The sequence below is a fragment of the Cuculus canorus genome, chromosome 29 (assembly GCF_017976375.1).
Source record: "Cuculus canorus isolate bCucCan1 chromosome 29, bCucCan1.pri, whole genome shotgun sequence".
Taxonomy (NCBI): domain Eukaryota; kingdom Metazoa; phylum Chordata; class Aves; order Cuculiformes; family Cuculidae; genus Cuculus; species Cuculus canorus.
The window spans coordinates 3348977-3364447 of NC_071429.1; the positions used below are offsets into that span (position 1 = coordinate 3348977).

At 59.3% G+C, this 15471-nt stretch overlaps 1 protein-coding gene across 5 annotated transcripts in view; it reads left to right on the top strand.

The window, feature by feature from the left end:
- The window catches only part of LRP1 (LDL receptor related protein 1), an 88738-nt gene that overhangs the window by 40250 nt on the left and 33017 nt on the right, over window positions 1–15471 (top strand). For 3 of the 5 annotated variants that reach the window (XM_054051258.1, XM_054051257.1, XM_054051259.1), the window contains exons 7-25: window positions 2322–2484; window positions 2962–3184; window positions 3449–3638; window positions 5633–5776; window positions 6155–6391; window positions 6972–7152; window positions 7580–7802; window positions 8024–8213; window positions 8635–8760; window positions 9402–9542; window positions 9870–9995; window positions 10249–10365; window positions 10490–10570; window positions 11598–11648; window positions 12675–12842; window positions 13230–13412; window positions 13565–13765; window positions 13854–14099; window positions 14404–14601. In XM_054051258.1, the coding sequence (XP_053907233.1) occupies window positions 2322–2484; window positions 2962–3184; window positions 3449–3638; window positions 5633–5776; window positions 6155–6391; window positions 6972–7152; window positions 7580–7802; window positions 8024–8213; window positions 8635–8760; window positions 9402–9542; window positions 9870–9995; window positions 10249–10365; window positions 10490–10570; window positions 11598–11648; window positions 12675–12842; window positions 13230–13412; window positions 13565–13765; window positions 13854–14099; window positions 14404–14601 (3189 nt within the window). The remainder of the gene's footprint in view (window positions 1–2321; window positions 2485–2961; window positions 3185–3448; window positions 3639–5632; window positions 5777–6154; window positions 6392–6971; window positions 7153–7579; window positions 7803–8023; window positions 8214–8634; window positions 8761–9401; window positions 9543–9869; window positions 9996–10248; window positions 10366–10489; window positions 10571–11597; window positions 11649–12674; window positions 12843–13229; window positions 13413–13564; window positions 13766–13853; window positions 14100–14403; window positions 14602–15471) is intronic. The other 2 variants (XM_054051260.1, XM_054051261.1) reach the window with 1 other exon arrangement.

Here is a 15471-nt window from a genome sequence, read left to right on the forward strand (position 1 = left end):
ACCCTGGGAGCACCGGGACCCTCGCCTAGGAGAGGCAAACACCGCAGATCCAGCATGAGGGGAGCTGTGGGCCCCAGGAACCGAGCGGCTGGGAACCTATGGCTTGTTTTGGCTCTTTTCCCTTCTGATTCCTGTTTCACCTCCCAAGTGCCATGTTGGTGAACTTCCTCCCTGCTGGATGGGTGGGACGCAGCTCAGCGGGATGCGGCCGGCAGGTTGAGGTGGCAGCGGTTTGGTGATGCCAGGAGCTTCGGGGGAGAGCGGTGGGAATTCGGGGGAGAGCGGTGGGAAGGGAGGACGATGGTACAGGCAAGCACTGGTGATGGAGTGGCCATGTCTGGGCCGCTGCGGGAGGAAGGCAGCGAGGAAAAGGCACAGCCTGTGGTGGGGGGGATCAGCGCCCCTGCTCGGGGTCAAGGGCCTCCGCACCGTCCTGCCCAGTGCTCCCCATCTGCCCAGCTTGGATCGCTCCCCTGGTCCTGTGACTCTGACTCAGCCGCGCAGGCGCCAGCCAAGACCTGCTTTTTTGGGGAATTCTTGTCCATCCCTTTTGTTGGAGCTGTTTCTTCGTGTGGCTCTGCCGCCCCCTCCCCTTGTCTGGGGGAATCGGGGCTGGGGGTGCAGGGTGGACGGCGTGGGTTCAGGCAAACCCATCTTGAAAGCAGAGCACGACCCTTGCCTGCCCCACACCGACCCCCGCCATCCCCGTGCGTGGTTTTAGGTGGTTTTCATGGTGCATGAAACCCTCTGTTGCACAGGAGCCGGGTTCGGGGGTGCAGGGATCCTAGCTGGGTCCAGAGCCCCGGTGTTGCCCTGACCCTACGGCTGGCTCTGGCACATTGGGCAGGGTGGCAGGAGCCCTTTGCAGGCTTGTGGTGGGGCTGGATTGATGCTGGTTCCTCGTCTCTGGCTGTTTCCACTTGTTTTTACGAGATGCATCATGCTGGGTGGTGGCTGTGCAGCCTCAGCCTCACCCTTCCCGAGGGGAGGGTGGTTGGCCACCAGTGTCCATCACCTCTGGTGGGACCTCCTTACCCTTGGGCCACAGCCTTGACGCAAAATGCTCAGTGCTGGCTTGTGAGCGAGCGAGGGGGCCTGGACTGGGGCAAGGTTGGGGTCTGTGCTTGGACAGGGCATCCCGAGACCGCTGGGTCCTCTTTAACTGGATCTCATCAAAACCCAGCAGCGTTCTGTGGTGCTGCAGCAGGGAAGGGCTCAATACCATCAGGCTGAATCCTGCGAGCAGGGGGAGTGTTGGGGCATTGCAAAACATCCTGGCTTGATTCATGTTTTCCCTCTGCACTCACGAACTTCTGCGCTGGTTAATAATTCAGCAGCGTCTGGCCCTGCTCCTCCGGGGCTGTCTGGGTCCTGATGTCCTTGGGGTGGTCGGGCTGGAAGGCTCCTCCTGTCCCATCCTGTTCCCTCCTCTGCCCAGCCCGTGAGGTTGGGAAGCAGAGCCACGGTGCTGGCACTGTGAGGGTGATGTGGGGTCTAGAGGCACAAACCGAAAGGAGACGCCTCTGGAGCACTTGGCATCTCGCAGAGCCTCTAGAAGCCTGCAGCCCCTCACCCTGGCCTTTGGCCCAGGACTGGGAGGCAGGGAGTGGGGCAGAGCCGCGCTGGGCACCAACCTGGTTGCCAGGAAGGAATTCGGGTGCATTGGGTTTATCCGATTTAACAGGCTTTCACTGGTTTAATTAAATACTTAAACGCTGCGTGCCAGCTGCCATCTCTCACCTGCTTCAGGGCTTGGGGTGTCCCTGCAGCTCTGGATTAGCGCTGCCCACGCTGCCTCACCCATGTGAGGCTCAGCCTGCAGCCTCGGCCTCTGCCATCCCTCCCTGGGGCTCAGCCTGCAGCTCTGGCTGCTGCCGTCTCTCCCTGCGCTGCCGTGAGCATGGGTTTGGCAGAAGTTTGCCATCCCAGCCCTGCACTTTGAGCCTCTTCCCTTTCTGCGCTGCTCAGCCCTCCTGCTCCACAACCCTCTTTGCCAAGCCATCCCCTACTCGGGCTGATGTTCCGTTGGGATGATTTCCCAGCTGTGTGTCTTGTGTCCATCAGCACTGCCACTTGTGCTGAGCTGCCTGAGGGTGGGAAGAGAGGAGGATGTGTTGTTGTGCTGATCCATGTGGGATGGTCAGGTCTTGGTCCCTGGTGTGGTGCAGCTCACAGCTCCATCGAGGCTCACGCAGTGACACTTGTGCTTGAGATACCTGGTGGTGGGAAGCGGTCAGAGACCGATGGGCACAGCCACACATGGGGCTTCTAGCTTCCTGCTCCCTGCCTGACCTCTCCATTGCCTCTCTCCCACGTTCCAGATGTGGAGCAGATGGCTATCGACTGGCTCACGGGCAACTTCTACTTCGTGGATGACATCGATGACAGGATCTTTGTCTGCAACAAGAACGGAGTCACCTGTGTCACGCTGCTGGACCTGGAGCTGTACAACCCCAAGGGGATTGCACTGGACCCAGCGATGGGGTGAGGGTCTTGCTGGGGTGGGAGGGCTGAGCCATGCTGCCGGGACTGCACCGTAGGTTTGGGGAGTGAGCCAGGAGGGTCCAGCTGGCTGCTGGCTGGTGGGAAGGGTGGGATGCTGCTGGAGAAGCGACCGGCCTGCCTGCAAGAGCCCCTCTGAGCTTTAGTGCTGAGTGCACTGCGGCATTTTCTGCCCCTTGGCTGAGAGCAGGGCCGCGTGCCATAGGGTCACTGTGGCAACAATGTTTTGAGCAGCCCACTGGTACCAGTTTGGGAAGAGATGAAGGTTTGGTCCATATGGGTTGGGTCAGAGCAGCCTGAGCTTCTGCTTGGCTGGTGCCCTGGCCACCCCATGCCAGCGGGGACAAGCCCGTGCCTGCAGGCGCAAGTGTGTGCCGTCCATCTGTCTGCCTTCTCCCCCTCTCTGGGTCAAACGTGACATCCAGGGTCTGAGCTCCCGTGCTTGCCCTTCTCACGCAGCAAAGTGTTCTTCACCGACTACGGGCAGATCCCCAAGGTGGAGCGCTGTGACATGGATGGGCAGAACCGTACCAAGCTGGTGGACAGCAAGATTGTCTTCCCCCACGGCATCACCTTGGACTTGGTGAACCGTCTGGTCTACTGGGCAGATGCTTACCTGGACTACATTGAAGTGGTGGACTATGAAGGCAAGAACAGGCACACCATCATCCAGGGCATCCTGGTGAGTGAAGCCAGAGGGAGGCTGGGGTGACCGTATGGTAGAGTGCAGCCTGCTAGGAGTACTGGTCCAGGCTGGGCTGTGCTGGTCTGGCAAAGAAGAGGCATGAGCTGCTGAGCACCATCCGGTCCTGCAGCACCTGCCAAGTGCTTAAACCCTAAATGCAGTGGGGGCAAGATCTGGGATCAGGGGCTCTGCATGCCTCGGGGGCCACGGTTCTCATGTCTCCTCCTAAACTCTTCATGGACACTGCACGGTACCTTCCAGATTGAACACCTCTACGGGCTGACTGTCTTTGAGAACTACCTCTACGCCACCAACTCTGACAACGCCAATGCCCAGCAGAAAACCAGCGTCATCCGGGTCAACCGCTTCAACAGCACTGAGTACCAGGTGGTGACACGGGTGGACAAGGGTGGTGCACTGCACATCTACCACCAACGACGTCAGCCAACAGGTGGGACCCCGGGCGGGGAGAAGCCCCTTCTTCAACCCTAAAGGCTGGGTGGTGATGGGGACGGGCTGCACCTTCTGAATTCATAGAATCATAGAATCTGAGAATAGTTAAGGTTGGAAGAGACCTTAAAGATCATCCAGTTCCAACCCCTCTGCCGTGGGCAGGGACATCCCACTGGATCAGGCTGCCCAAGGCCCATCCAACCTGGCCTTGAACACCTCCAGGGATGGGGCAGCCACAGCTTCCCTGGGCAACCCCTTCCAGGGCCTCACCACTCTCATGGGGAAGAAATTCTTCCTTAAATCAAGCCTAAATCTGCCCCTCTCCAGTTTATACCCATTCACCCTTGTCTTATCACCACAAGCCTTTATGAACAGTCCCTCCACAGCTTTCCTGTAGCCCGTTTCAAGGTACTGGGAGGTCACTATAAGATGACCTTCTCTTCTCCAGGCTGAACAAGCCCAACTCTCTCAGCCTGTCCTTCTATAGGAAGTGCTCCAGCCCTCAGATCATCTTTGTAGCCTCCTCTGGACTCATTCCAACAGTTCCATCTTCTTATGTTGAGGATTCCAGAACTGGACACAGGACTCCAGATGAATTCCTTCTCTTACTGGGGCCAGGCACCCAGGACAGGTTCACTTGCCCAGGACCTTCTGTTGGTAGCACCCTGCAGCCCCAAAGAACCCTGCTGGGCCTGGACCTGGCCCTGACCAAACACCTGCAACCCTCCTCACCCGTGAGCTTCGTGTGCTTGGATAGGGACAGGGATGGAAAAGCCAGCTGCCCTGTTGCGATCTGTAGGGACTCGTGGAACTGCCAGCCTACTGCCAGCACCCCTTGGCCAGAGCCTTGCATGGCGTTCTTGCTCCCCAGGCAGCGGTGGGGCCAGCCTCTCCCTGGTCTGCTGTGCACCCTGGTGCACCCGTGGCCACCGCTATTGCTCCGTCTCCTCTTGCCAGCGATGTGGCAGCCGTCCCTGCAGGCCAGGCAGCTGCGCCGTGTGGCTGATTGATTGTGTCTCGCTGGAGAGCACAGGGACATTGGGGCAGATGCAGCATCTTAAAATATTAATGGCTCCTTTTCGTGGTGCCTACACGGTCTCTGTCCCCACTGCTGGCATGTTTCCCTTCGATCGGGTCTGCGGGCTCCCAGGCACCAAGGGATTTGAAGGGAGTTGAAAGGCTTTGGAGCTGCATCTCTGCCTGCTCCACCCCCAGCACCTTCCTGCAGTTAATCAATTTACTCTCTTAAAATCCTCTTAGCGTCTGCAGCCTGCTTGGCATTTTCCAGAATATAAAACTAATCAGGAGATTTCCGAGCGGTGAAGGAGTGTGATTAAGGAGGTCTCTAGGCTGGCGCTGCCTGTCCCCACGCTGGGGCTCATCCTGACAGCGCTGTGTGCGGTGCAGCGGTGCAGCCCCGCTCTCGACAGGGTCCATGAGGGATGGACTGGCCGCACAGAGGCCGCGTGGCCCAGTGGCTGTGGCCATGTGCTGGGACACGCTCTGCTGCTTTCTGCTCTGCAGCAACCCTGCGTCCTGGGCAGGTCCTTTCCTGTCCCACCACCATCATGGAGGGGGAGAAACACTGGAATAAGTTGCTTAGGGGGTAGTGGAGGCCCCATGCTTGGAAACATTCAAGGTCATGTTGGATGGGGCTCTGAGCAGCCTGATCTGGTTCAAGATGTCCCTTCTACTGCAGAGGATTTGGCCTGGGTGACCTGTAAAGATCCCTTCTAACCCAAAGCATTCTATGATTCTCTATCTGCGTTGTCCGTCCTGTGCAATGCTCAGCCCCTGGCTGATGGGCTGGGAGTTCTGGGGAAAGGGCTGCCCTAAAGCTATGGCTGGGCCAGCAGCGCCCGTGAGGCTGTCTCCGCATCCCTGTGGCTGCAGACTCGTGTCCCCTGCCTGCCTGTGCTTTCTGGCCAGCATGGACACCTCTGTGCTGCTCTGGTTGCCTCTGGCTGCTGGATCTCATGTTCTCTGTTGCAGTGAGGAGCCACGCCTGTGAACCAGATCAGTTTGGCAAGCCGGGAGGCTGCTCGGATATCTGCCTCCTTGGGAACAGCCACAAGACACGGACCTGCCGGTGCCGCTCTGGGTTCAGCCTGGGCAGCGATGGGAAATCCTGCAAAAGTGAGTCCTGGTCCTCCCCGAGAGCTGGAGGGTGAAGGAGCTGTGGCCTCTGCTGTCAGTGAGGGGCCAGGGTCACAGGCCTGGGTGCTTGTGCCGGATGATTTGGAGCACGCAGGACCAGGGGCAAGCAGAGCTTTTCAGTTCCTTCCTTCCCCATTGCAAAGACCCCTTTCCTTCCCAGCCTGAGCTGTGGGCTGCTTGCCGGGCTCTGTGGTCCCTGCAGACCTGCAGGGTGCAGAGGTGGGATTGCATCTCCTCCTCACCCGTATGTCACGGCTCCAGCCCCGCAGAAGCCCGGGTGCCACGTGCGTTACTCTCCCAACCCCCAGTGCTGTCCTGGCCTGGCTGATGGCAATGATTCTGCCCATCTCTCTGCAGAACCTGAGCATGAGCTGTTCCTGGTGTATGGGAAGGGGCGTCCAGGCATCATCCGTGGGATGGACATGGGAGCTAAGGTGCCGGATGAGCACATGATCCCCATTGAGAACCTCATGAACCCCCGAGCGTTGGACTTCCATGCTGAGACCGGCTTCATCTACTTCGCCGACACCACCAGCTACCTCATCGGGCGCCAGAAGATTGATGGCACAGAGCGAGAGACCATCCTGAAGGACGGTGTGTGACCACGGGGCACAGCCTGTCCTTCCCCAGTGCCGTCAGCCCCTGGCAGCAGTGGCCATCAGCACGTTTCCTTGCATAATGGCAGTGCTTTTGTCCTTTCCTTTGCATTTTTGACCCTTAAAACTGAGGTTTGAAGCTCCCATTTGGGTTTATCTGTAGGCTGCTGCTGAGAGACAGGTACAGAGCTAGCACTCCAGCAGAGGCAGGAGAAGGGACCTTGTCCCTGGATGTCCCTCTCCTGTCCAAGCTGTACCACCCCAGTCAGGCAGACTCCCTGGGGCTCAGCCCGGTGGCCAATCCATCCCCATGCTGCCAGCCAAGTACGTTTGCATTGCCTTGGGGCAAACCAGACAAGGACATTCCTGAATTCCACTTTTCCATCTCAGGCTCCCTGTGGCTGTGGTACCTCTGAAGGAGCTGCTGGCACTGGAGCCGGTCATTCCCAATCCATTTTAGTTGGGATTGGATGGTGCCAAACTTATTGTGAATCATACGGGGCTGTTGCTTCCACTTCTTGTCTTCCTGCTGCTGCGCAGCCCTGGTGATCAGCACCCGCTTCTGCTTTTCCCTGAAGGTATCCACAATGTGGAAGGGATCGCGGTGGACTGGATGGGGAACAACCTGTACTGGACCGATGACGGCCCCAAGAAGACCATCAGTGTGGCTCGACTGGAAAAGGCTGCGCAGACACGGAAGACGCTGATCGAGGGGAAGATGACCCACCCTCGTGCCATCGTGGTGGACCCCCTCAATGGGTGCGGGTGCCAGGCAGGCCAGGGTGGCTCATGGGAGGGCATGAGCACTCCTGCCCACAGCAGGGACCAGCAGAGCTGACAGTTCGGTCCCCAGCTCTGTTGGCTCGCAGGTGCCCCACTGTGACTCCAAATAATTCACAGTGTCTCCCGAGCTGTGACAGTGGGGCCAGGTGGGGCAGCAACAGCTTCACCCTGGGCTTGGTGGCACTGGCGTGGCTGTCGGGGCCATCGGGCTGTTGTGTTGGGCTGGGGCCTGGATGTAGGCACAGGACAGCAAGACCTCCGTGCTGCTTTGTGTCAGCCGCTCTGCTAGCAGCCGGAGAGTTTGCACCTGGTTTGGTGGAGGCAAAGCCGGTCACTCTTCAGATCAGCGATGGGGTGAGCTCCAAGCCCTGTCTGCCTCTTAACAGCTTGGTTTCTGCGGCAGGTGGATGTACTGGACAGACTGGGAGGAGGATCCCAAGGACAGCAAGAGGGGCAAGATCGAGAGAGCCTGGATGGATGGTTCCAACCGCAACATCTTCATCACCTCTAAGACCGTCCTGTGGCCCAACGGGCTGAGCCTGGACATCCCAGCTAAGATCCTATACTGGGTGGATGCTTTCTATGACCGCATCGAGATGGTCTACCTGAATGGCACTGAGCGGAAGGCAAGTGGAGGCCACATGGGTTCTTGGACACCGGTTGCCCCTGGCTGGCAAGGTCCACTGTGGGTCTGCTCAGTTGTTGGCTGGCTGCATGCAGCCATGCTCTCCTCCTGCCTGTCCCCTCCTCTCCCTTTCTCCTGTCCTTTGCCCTGTCCCGCTGTGCAGGGTTTCCCCAGGCGTGCGTCCCAGCTAATGACGAGCCTCTCGCCTCCCTGTGCCTGTAGATCGTGTATGAGGGACCTGAGCTGAACCACGCCTTCGGGCTGTGCCACTACAGCAATTTCCTCTTCTGGACCGAGTACCGCAGTGGCAGCATCTACCGGCTGGACCAGGCCTCCAAGGTGGTGAGCCTGCTCCGGAACGAGCGCCCGCCCATCTTCGAGATCCGAATGTATGATGCGCAGCAGCAGCAAGGTGCTGGGACCACTTCTGCCAGGCACCATGGGGACCCGCTACACATGAGGGAAGGGCTGAAAGAGAGATGAGACTGGGATTGAAGGAAGTGCCCTGCCTAAGCAGCCCCCACCTTTTTTTGGTTCCCTTTGGCCACTGCCCATCCCTATACACCCTGCCTGTCAATCCGTAAACTCTGCCATCACTCATTCCCTGCCCTTCTGGCCTTTCCTCCTTCTTCCCCTCTCTGCCCACCAGGCTTCCTGGCTCATTCAGTCAGGCTTTGTGACCCCAAGAGGTCACCACTGTCTTGCGTGGCCTATTGGACACCTGTGGCTCACCTGGGTTCCACCTGTGGAGCCCGGAGAGCGACTCCCTGTGGGTCAGCAGTGTTCCTTGAGCACGGAAGCTCCTCTCTCCTCACCCTGCCTTGCCTCCGCAGTGGGCTCCAACAAGTGCCGCGTAAACAACGGCGGCTGCAGCAGCTTGTGCCTGGCCACCCCGCGGGGCCGTCAGTGTGCCTGTGCCGAGGACCAGATCCTGGGGCCGGACTCCGTCACCTGCCAGGGTAGGCTGCCGTGGGGCCTGACCCCTCATGGGGACCTCCTTTCCCAAGGGATGGTGGGTGACACGGGGTCTGGTGCTCTACTCTGGCACATCAGTAGTGACACCTCACCTGGCTGGCCCAGGGCTCGGGGGAGGTGGGTGCTCCCTGTGCCAGTGGGAGCTTGCAAACGAGTTGAGTTTACTGGTTCTGGTTCCAACTTGTGCACAACAGCAGCGGGACAGCCACCTGCCCACGGAACCGGTGGTGGAATCATGGTGGTGAAGCCGTGTGGCTGTGTTGACGCTGCCCACGCAGTTGGGGCAGGTTCACTGTGCTGCTGGTGTCGGGGAGAGCCAGGCTCAGGGTTGGGAGCCTGGGCAGGACTGTGCTTCGCCGGCTGAAATGAGAGGTGTGAAGCTCTGCCGGTGCAGCCCTACATGCAGTCTGAGCCAAGGTCTCTCCCTGTTGATCATGGGGGCGCCTTCTTGTTTCGTGCTCAGGAGCTGACAGATATGGGTGCGAGTATCTGCGTGTGCTCCCAGAGCTGCTGGGCAGTCGTGCAGACATCCTGCCAGCCTGGGAACACAGGGCTGTCCTCGCTGCTGTCCTGGTCTTGGCCACTTGGTTAAAATCATCCTTTTCCTTTGCTTTCCCCTTGCCAGCCAACCCGTCCTACATCCCCCCTCCACAGTGCCAACCCGGGGAGTTCGCCTGCAAGAACAACCGCTGCATCCAGGAGCGCTGGAAATGTGATGGGGACAACGACTGCCTGGACAACAGTGATGAAGCCCCCGAGCTCTGCCGTGCGTAGAGTCCTCCTGTGCAGTGGGATAGCAGTTTACATGGTCCTGGGCAGTGGGATAGCAGTTTACATGGTCCTGGGGCAGCAGGATTCGGGCTAAGCTTCCCCAAGATGCGGGGCCGGTGGCTGGGATGCAGCTGGGCAGCCAGGACCCCTGCATCTCCTCCCCAGCTCTGGGAGGGGTGTAGGCTCAAGCAGTTGAAGGGGGGGAAATGGTCATTAGGATCCTGGATCCCCAATTTGTCTGGAGGCTCTCTGCGTTTTTCTCGTAGTTTTTCATGGGGATGGATGGGGAAGGGCAGGTCCTGAGCATGTGTTTCCCCTGCAGACCAGCACACCTGCCCCTCAGACCGCTTCAAGTGCAAGAACAACCGCTGCATCCCCAACCGCTGGCTCTGTGATGGGGACAACGACTGCGGGAACAATGAGGACGAGTCCAATTCCACTTGCTCGGGTGAGGCACCTGCCTTATCCTCGGGGAACAGAGAGAGCTCGCACTGGCATACTGAGCTGCAGCCTTTGCTGTTTTCTGCACACTGCAGGGCAGAGCGCAAGGTTTCAGGGCCTCATTCATCCTCGCTGCCCACCATGCAGCCAGTTTGGCTTCTGTGCCTTGCAGGAGCCCTGAGGGGTTCTTCCCCACCTTTCCCCCAGCAAAGCAAGGCACTGCCAGCAACTAAAGCTCTGTCTGTCTCTTCCTGGTTCAGCTCGGACCTGCTCCCCCAACCAGTTCTCTTGTGCCAGCGGGCGCTGCATCCCCATCTCCTGGACGTGTGACCTGGACGATGACTGCGGAGACCGCTCTGATGAGTCTGCCTCGTGCGGTGAGCTGGGACGGGCAGTGCCGGGAGCACAGGGCTCCTTCAGGAGGGCAGAGGCACTGGTGGGACAGAGTGTGGGGCACAGGATGTCTCCCCTATACTGATCACCCCTCTGCTGCCTCTGCAGCCTACCCGACCTGCTTCCCCTTGACGCAGTTCACCTGCAACAACGGGCGCTGCATCAACATCAACTGGCGCTGTGACAACGGTAAGGACCATGGCCCCACAGCTGCCAGGGGGGTTGCCGCTGGGGATGGCGAGATCAAAGGCAGCCTAGTGGGGGGCTCTATTCCTGCAAGGGCCACTTCTCAGCCTTGGGCGGAACAGCAGAGCCCTGGCCCTGAAGCAGGGAGGCATCAGCTGAAGCTGTAAGCACGTCTTGCAACGCAAAGACCCACATTTTCCTTGGCTGCCCTTGGAGGAGCATGTGTTGCAGGAACAGCCTGGCACGGATTGTTTCAGCAGACCTTGGCATTCTTTACAAGTTGGCCGAAACTCTGCTGTGGTGCTTGAGGCGAGTGTGGAGTGGCCTGTGCTGCTGGCGGGACTGAGCTGGGTCTGTAGCCCCAAGGAAGGCAGGAGAGGTCTCCCGGTGAGCGCAGCTCTGGCCTTGGATCTGTTTCCAGGGCCAGACCTGGGAGAGAGGGTTTACCCCAACACTGCTTTCCTTTCCCACAGGTTTATTTCAGTCTTCCTAGCAGCTCTGCATTGTTAGGTTTAATTAGTGGCTTCAGAGCAGGCGAGGCAGGTTCAGAGCTGCAGTGTGCACTTGCCCGTGCAGGGGTTAGCGGGGAGCAGGTCCAGGTCTCTCGCTGGAGTCTTTCTGAGCAAGTGGCCTCTTCCTTTTGGGGCAGCCCCAACCGTGGAGCCTTCCCTGCTGAGGAACAGTCTCTTTTTCCCAAGGATCCTTCAGGGCTGGCAGCCAGGCTCTCACAAAAGCTATGGCCTTGGCATGGAGCACCTTTGTGCTGCCGAGAGCCTCACCAGGCACCTACGTAGTGGGAGCTGCGGTGATGAGGGGCTTCCAGCCCAGCTGCCCCGGCTCCCCCAGCACCCTCCGCTGCCTCTGGTCTTGCCTCACTGGCCGTTCACTGTGCCTGCGCAGCCTCTCTGTGTCTCCATGTTGATGTTTGTGTCCCGGCGTCATCGTGTTTTTGTGCCGCTCTCTGTGCCGTGTTGTGTTGTTTTGTTTGTCATTGTGCCCACTCTCCTGTCTGGTTGGTTCTGTGTTTCAGAAAAAGATTGTGGGGATGGCTCTGACGAAAAGAACTGTCCAAAGCCTACCGGTTAGTGCATAGATCAACATGCACCAGTCCCCAACCTGCCCCACACAGCCCCTAGACCTGCCCCCTCCAGAGTGCTGCCAGCTCTCGGGCTGCTCCTCCAGACACTGGCAATGCCCCCCGCGCTCTGGCAGTGCCCCCCAACTCTCTGGCAATGCTCCTGCACTCCAGCAGCGGGAGGGATGTGCTGGGTGCCAGAGAGCAAAGCAGCCGTCCCTCCCGGCTCACCAGGTGGAGTTGCTTGGTAAGCTCCTGTTAGTGGAAGCCCGGAGAGGTTGGGATTGCAGCTGCCGGAGGTGGGCTGCTGGGGAAGCTGCGCGGCAGCCATCGGTGCCGTTGTCCCTGTGCCTGTCACGGGCTCCCGTGCGTGCGAGGAGACAGAGGCACCGGGAGGCAAAGGCCTTTTACCGAGCTCAGATGGGGCATCTGCAGCAGAGCAGAGCCCTGTATTGATTCCAGCAAGCAGAATCAGCCCCATGCCCTGTGCTGGCATTAGCAGGGCAGGCGGAGGGGCTGCATTGCCAGTGTGGCAGCACCCTCAGACTAAAGCTGCCCCTGCGCATCAGCGAGTTTTCTCCAGGTGGGCTGACACCCCCTAATTGGCCATACCAACCCGTCTCCCCATGGATGTGCCCCCTAAAGGAGCGCACCGTCCCCCCACCTCTGCCTCCCTTTGGTGCTGGGCGCCCTCCCAGCCTCCCCAGGTACATGGCTGATCTATGCAGTTTCTGTGTTTCATTTTCTTTGTGCGCTGCTGGTGCTGTGGCCGCGCCTGGCAGCGTGTCGGGGTGGGAGGGCCGGGGGCTCCGCGTTCAGCCTGGCCTCTTCCACGGGGGTCCTCCTGCCAGAGCTGAGGGGCTGCCCGCTGCCCCACGTTCTGTCTGCTGGCGTGGTCGACTGATCCCCGTTGTTCCCTGCTGCCTCTTCTGGCTGGGGTCTCTGCTGTCCTCCCTCCTGCCGTGGCTCCACCAGCCCTCCTGGCCAGCCGGCTACTCTCTGAGCCCCTTCCCACTCCCTTTCCCTTTCCAGACAACGACTGTGGGGACAACAGCGATGAGGCAGGCTGCAGCCACTCCTGCTCTAGCAACCAGTTCAAGTGCAACAGCGGGCGCTGCATCCCCGTGCACTGGACCTGTGACGGGGACAATGACTGCGGGGACTACAGCGATGAGACTCACGCCAACTGCACCAACCAGGGTGAGTCCCGGGGTGCAGTGGGGTTGGGCTGTCCCTCCCTGTCCATTCTGTTCTGTGTCCTCCCTGGGAACCCAGCTCTTGCCCTGGGAGGGAGCCAGTGGGCGATGGGGAGGTGAACACAGCAGATGGACCCTCCTGGGCATCAGCTCCACTACTCTCTTCCCTGGAGAGCCCACAACTCACTCCGAGCAGAGCCTCTGTCTTCCAGGCAGGGAATCCTGCAGCATCCTTTGCCCACCCTGGGTGCCCAGGTGCCCTCCTTCTGCACCCCTAGGTGCCCCTGGCCCTTTCCCTGCCAGGCCAAGTGCCCAGTCTCCATTCCATCCCCTGAGCCCCCCAAGTTCTCAGCTCTGCGGGGCAAAGGCAGTGAGCAGATGCTTCCACCAGCCACGCGCCCGCCTGGAGGCTGCCACACTGACGAGTTCCAGTGCCGGCTGGATGGGCTCTGCATCCCCATGCGCTGGCGCTGCGATGGTGACACCGACTGCATGGACTCCAGTGATGAGAAGAACTGCGAAGGGGTCACCCACGTCTGTGACCCCAACGTCAAGTTTGGTTGCAAGGACTCAGGTGAGAGCAAGAAGGGGAAAACCCAGCGAAGGGGCTGGGACCCACCTCGGCTTGGTGAGGATGGGGACAGTGGTGGGGGGACAGCAGCTCTGGGGCAGCCAGGACCCTGAGTGTGTGGAATAACTTCTCGTCTGCTCGCTCCTTCCTGGCAGCACGCTGCATCAGCAAGGCCTGGGTCTGTGATGGGGACAGTGACTGCGAAGACAACTCAGATGAGGAGAACTGTGAGTCGCTGGTGTGCAAACCTCCCTCCCACACCTGTGCCAACAACACCTCTATCTGCCTCTCCCCTGAGAAACTCTGTGACGGCTCTGACGACTGCGGGGATGGCTCTGATGAGGGCGAGCTCTGTGGTAAGTGTGGGTTCTGGGTGCCAAGACATGGAGTCTCCCTCGTCCAGGAGTGAGACAAGGACCTGACAAGCACGTCCTCTCTCCACAGACCAGTGTTCCCTGAACAACGGCGGCTGCAGCCATAACTGCACCGTGGCCCCCGGCGAGGGCATCGTCTGCTCCTGTCCCCTGGGAATGGAGCTGGGTGTGGACAACAAGACCTGCCAGATCCAGAGCTACTGTGCCAAGCACCTCAAGTGCAGCCAGAAGTGCGAGCAGGACAAGTACAACGTCAAGTGCTCCTGCTATGAGGGCTGGATGCTGGAGCCTGATGGCGAGAGCTGCCGCAGCCTGGGTAGGTGCAAGGTGGCTGCAGGGACTTGCAGTGTCACCCCAGCTGCCTGTGGTGGAGATTGTCCTTCCACTGCTCTCAGAAGCAGCAGCCACAGAGCTAAGAAGTGTGCTGATGGGCACAGCGGGGTCCTGGGGGGCATCTGCCTTCTGACAGTGGGCTTCTTTCTGTCCCCGCCTGGCACAAGCTTCCCTTTACAGTGCAGGGGTAGGGGTGGTCTTGTAGCCGGAGCTGGGACCTGGACCCTGGAACACTTTTCCCCTGCTTTCTCTGTGCCCTGCTTCTGACCCTGCCCTGTTTTTCCCAGACCCTTTCAAGCCATTCATCATATTCTCCAACCGCCACGAGATCCGCCGCATCGACCTGCACCGGGGTGACTACAGTGTCCTGGTCCCCGGGCTGCGCAACACCATTGCCTTGGACTTCCACCTTAACCAGAGCTCGCTGTACTGGACCGATGTGGTAGAGGACAAAATCTACAGGGGAAAGCTGCTCGAGAATGGAGGTACGTAGCCTGGGCATGGGGAGTGAGGTGCCAAGGGTTTGTTTCTGGGGTGAGGTGCCAGCAATGACTCCTTGGCACCTCGCAGCCATGTGGCCGCTGGAGCCCATGGCCCCTGTAGGGATCCTGTTCTGCTCTCCAAAGTTGCTCATTATGTAGGATTTAATTAGCATTCCTAGCACTTCCGTGATGCTAATTGCAGCCTGGCAGCTGGGAGCACAAAACCAGGCCCCCTCCCCATCAGTGCTGCCAGAGGGGGTACCCTCAGAGGGGCAGCGAGAGCCCAGCGCTGGGACCACTGGGGAAGAAGTGCCCCTCTGTTCCTCTCTGCCCCTCTATTCCATTCTTGTGAGACCTCATCTGGAGTATTGTGTCCAGTTCTGGAATCCTCAATATAAGGAGGAGATAGAGCTGTTGGAACGGGTCCAGAGGAGGCTGCGAAGATGATCTGAGGGCTGGAGCACCTCCTATAGAAGAACAGGCTGAGAGAGTTGGGCTTGTTCAGCCTGGAGAAGAGAAGGCTCTGAGGAGATCTTATAACAACCTTCCAGTACCTCAAGGAGCTACAAGAAAGCTGAGGAGGGACTATTCATAAAGGCTTGTGGTGATAGGTGAACCAGTATAAATTGGAGAGGGTCAGATTTAGACTAGACATTAGGAAGAATTTCTTCACTATGAGAGCAGTGAGACACTGGAACAAGTTGCCCAGGTCAACTGTGGCTGCCCCATCCCTGGAGGTGTTCAAGGCCAGGTTGGATGGGCCTTGGGCAGCCTGATTTAGTGGGATGTCCCTGCCCATGGCAGGGGGGTTGGAACTAGATGATCTTTAAGGTCCCTTCCAACCCAAACTATTCTATGATTCTAAGTGTCCCC